The following is a 4230-nucleotide window of genomic DNA, read 5'->3' on the forward strand; positions in this document are numbered from 1 at the left end:
GCGCGGGGCGGGGCTGCCGGCCCCGCCCACCCGCGCTATAAGGCGGGCGCGGAGCCGCTCTCCCGGCTGTGGGGACGCGGGTGCGGTGCCCGGGACAGCGCAGCCGTCGAGCGCCGCGGACCTGCCGCTGGTACGTGCCCCTGCCTCCCCTCCCCGGCCCGGCGCGCCCGGGTTGCGCTTCTCTCGGCCGCCGCTTTGTTCCGCGGAGCCGCTCGGGGCGGTTGGCTCCGCTCCGCGGCCCCGGGGGCTTCCGCGGGTGGTCCTGCGGGGGGCGCGCGGTGCCGCCTGGCCATGGAAGGGGCTTTCTCCTGACGAGGCCCTCTGACCTGTTCTCTTGTCTTCCAGTGAGCTGGTCCCCATGGCCGATCACATGATGATGTCCCTGAGCCACGGAGCAAGCGGGCTCCAGAACTACCGCCTGGGCATGAACGGGCTGCAGGGGCCCCCGCAGCACGGGCAGCACGTGTTAAGGACTCTACCTGCCACGGGGCAGATGATGCAGTATGGCGGGGCCGGCATGGACGGTGCTATGAGAGCACGACCCAGCATCAGCGGACCCATGGGCCACCACCAAATGCCCGGCGCGATGATGTTCAGCAGCCCCAGCCAGCAGCAGCAGTACATGGGATCTGTGGGCACTCAGCAGCTCATGGCCAGCATGCACCTACAAAAACTCAACACCCAGTATCAAGGCCACCCTCTGATGGGCATGAGCAATGGTCCTATGGGAGCAGGTCCACAGCAGTACAGGGTGGGCCCCACCCAGCACCCTGGCATGCAGCATATGCCCTCGCCGGCTCTGACTTTGAACATTATGGACACTGATCTCATAGATGAGGAGGTTTTGACATCTCTAGTCTTGGAGCTGGGTTTGGACCGGATTCAGGAGCTGCCTGAACTCTTCTTGGGACAAAACGAGTTTGACTTCATTTCGGACTTCGTCAGCAAACAACAGCCCAGTGCCATCAGCTGCTGAAGGGCTTTGCATTCAGTCCTTGTTCTTTTGTTGGTTTTTTGATTTTTTTTCCCCTCCCCCCACCCCTTTCTTTTTCCCTTGCCCCCCTTACAGTTTCTCCTTTTGCCCCTGTCCCTCCCATGCTCCCCCTCCCTAAACACTTGACAGACAATCATTGGACAATGATGGCTTGCACTAGATTGCTTGTATTTTTTTTTTTCCTGTGTGGGGGCAGCCTTTCTTGTTTTTAAGGGTGGGGAGAAGAAGGGGAAACTGTTTTTGATGGACTGAAATGCAGACTGAGCGGTCTTGTTTTCTTTTAGAGTCATCCCAAATGGCATTAACAGGATTTCTGTCTCCGGTAGAAACAATGGACTTGTGACTTTCCGTAATTAAGCTTCCAGTTGCAGGAGGCAGAGGCACAGCTAGCTGGGTTTGCCTGAGCACTCTGAATTGCCAGTGAAGTTGACAAAATCATCTCTGTGCCTGAGCTGCTGCTGTCTCACCTTGCAGAGAAGGGGTAGGGCTTGGCTTTTGCTGTCAAACTTTGACTTTTTTTTTTTTTTTTTTCCTCCCTCCATAAAATCAAATCTCTTATTAGCCTTCGGAGATGAAGGGAAACAGGTTTTGAATGGTCTCTACTTCTAACTTGAAAAGGGATCATTATTTATGCCCTCTGTTGGTTCTGACCGTCTTAGCGGTGTACTCGTCTGTAAAGCTAGTAGGTGGGTTGTTTTTAGGCATAAAGTGGAGCTAGACTGCAGCTTTAAGTCCTGTGCCTCTGAAACCAAATGCAATCCATGTCCCTATATAATCCCTGATGTAAACTTTTTTATTTATAATTCCCCCCGATTATTTATTTGCAAGGGCTCCATTTGCCATTTGACTTTGAGACTGTCAGGGGAATGACAAAAGGAGAGTACAGCTTTAAGATGATCATGGCTGTTTGAAAACTAGTCCAGCAATTTTTAAAAGCCTTATGGACTGTTTCAACAGCAGAATTGTCATGAATGTGCATAGCCATGTAAATGCAGCACCTGCCCTGATGCAATAAAGGGTGACTTGGTTTTTAATTACATCTGTCAGAAAAGGTAAAATGTTAATGCTAGCTGGGTTTTTTTATTTTCCCTTCTGTCTCTTGTTTCCAGGTCCTTTGCAAAGTGGAAAGCTAATTGGCAACTCCTAGTTGCTACTGCCCCCTGCTGCTGATAGCACATGGCAGCACATCACTGCTGATTTGACTTGGTGATTTAATGTACAGTACAGACGATTTTCATTTTATTTTTTTTTTTTCCAAATAAAAGCTAAAGCCGCATTGACCTTCATGTTTTGGTAGTGGTGTCTGTCTACCCAGCTGTGCTCAGGGCATCATTTGGCATTGGCAAATGGTTTCTTGCAAAGTTCTTCCCACCAGTGGACTTCTGATTCAGGCTGTGGCAAATCTGGCCTTGCTGTATTGGTATTTGAATGAAGGACATACTATTGAAGCCCTTAAACACCGCATGGTTTCAATGGAAGGACTCCTAAATCCCTAGTAGCTACATTTTTAAGAGGGCAAATTCTTGTGTTTGATCCTCTCCAAAATGTGGCTTGTACCCATTAGAATTGGCTATATGAGATGGGATATGAACTACTGGTGGATTGCTTCTCCTGTTTTGTGGACTAAGTCAACTCTTGTTGGTAGGTTTAGGCTGGAGAGAGAGATTCCCTGACAGTTCTGCTGGCAAAAACCCTTAATATGGATGCAGTTGTACTATCAAAACTGTAGCTGTTATAGTGTTTTTGTTTTTGGGTTTTTTTGTTTTTTTTTCTGGTTTTGCAAGGGTGCTCTTATTATACTGGGTACCACGTTCATCTGCACTAGAAGCTCCTTGCTGGTACAGTCTGTATTCTGATAATAGAGCTTTTTCTGATGCAGACATGGCCTTTGACTCCTGTGGTTGATGAAGGGGCTATGGTGTGTTTTTCCTGAAGAGTTTGCTGCCCAATGCTTCCCTGTGAAAACCAAAACACCATGTAAGCAACCTGCCCTGCCTCCAAAACAATAAAATTAGACCTCTAGGTGCTCACATATCATTCTGCAAACAGTCACTTCTCCTCTACAAGATTCCTTCCCTCTGCCAATTCTTCTAAACATATTTACTACCTGCTATCGAGTGAAACAGCATGCGACACAGTTACCTGGAATACTGTAGCAACTGGCAGTTGCTACCAGAATGCTCAGCAATGGGGGGGAAAAATGTTTGGTTTTTCCAGGTTTAATTGAATGCTAATGAAAAAGACCCTTCTAAGTTTAAAAAACAAAACAACCACACTTACTGCATGGTTAAGAGCTTAGCTATGGACAGGTTGCATTGCAGTATGGGGATGTGGCAGCAGCACCACAAAAACTTGGTGAGAAGGGTGTGCAGATGTTCTAGGGACCTGGCTGGAGAGCTACACAGCCACCTCAAGGCTGAGCCCTCCAGACAGGGGGTGATAGTGAGATGCACCTTGGCTCCCTATGGCCCTGAGGAAGCATGATTATTGACAGCTGGGAAAAGAGACAGGCTATCCATAATCAGCTGGCATCTTCTGAAAAGTGGCCAAGGAGTTTTACCAGCAGCTTGAGAAAAGTGATTATTCCCCTCTATTTAGCACTGGTGAGGCCACATCTGGAGTACTATGTCCAGTTTTGGGTCCCCTACTACAGAAAGGATGTGGACAAATTGGAGAGAGTCCAGCAGAGAGCAACACACATGAGTAGGGGGCTGGGGCACATGACTTATGCAGCGAGGCTGAGGGAACTGGGCTTATTTAGTCTGGAAAAGAGAAAACTGAGGGGGGATTTGATAGCAACTTTCACCTACTTGACAGGTGGTTGCAAAGAGGATGGAACTGGATTGTTCTCAGTGGTGGCAGATGACAGAACAAGAAGCAATGGTCTCAAGTTGCAGCAAGGGAAGTTTAAGATACATGTTAGGAAAAACTTTCAGTAGGAGGGAGTAAAGCACTAGAACAGGTTATCTAGAGAGGATGTGGACTTTCCATCCTTAGAGGCTTTTAAGACTCTGCTAGACAAAGCCTTGGCTGGGATGATCTAGTTGGGGATGCTCCTGCTTTGAGCAGGGGGGTGGAGTAGATGACCTGAGGTCCCTTTCAAACTTAATTTTCTATAATTCTGTGACAGTCTCTCTTCCCTGCAGGTGTGGCTGGGGCAAGAATAACTGCTTTCCTTGCCACTGCCACAGCCCCAGGTCCCCCTTCTCCCTCATTGGCAGAGCAGACAGCTGGGT

At 49.0% G+C, this 4230-nt stretch overlaps 1 protein-coding gene across 2 annotated transcripts in view; it reads left to right on the forward strand.

Annotated features, from left to right (window-relative positions):
• The first annotated feature begins 36 nt into the window (after positions 1-36).
• Positions 37-4230, forward strand: part of CITED4 (Cbp/p300 interacting transactivator with Glu/Asp rich carboxy-terminal domain 4) — a 30559-nt gene continuing 26365 nt past the window's right edge. The window contains exons 1-2 of one of the 2 annotated variants that reach the window (XR_002103302.1): positions 37-130; positions 346-1475. Coding sequence is in view for 1 of the 2 variants with exons in the window: in XM_019548043.1 (XP_019403588.1) it covers positions 359-976 (618 nt within the window). In the remaining variant the exon portion in view is untranslated. Of the gene's footprint in view, positions 131-345; positions 2224-4230 lie in introns of those variants that run through there. The other variant, XM_019548043.1, reaches the window with a different exon arrangement.

Source organism: Crocodylus porosus, unplaced genomic scaffold (genome assembly GCF_001723895.1).
Source record: "Crocodylus porosus isolate Cpor-Errol unplaced genomic scaffold, CroPor_comp1, whole genome shotgun sequence".
In the NCBI taxonomy this organism is placed as follows: Eukaryota; Metazoa; Chordata; order Crocodylia; family Crocodylidae; genus Crocodylus; species Crocodylus porosus.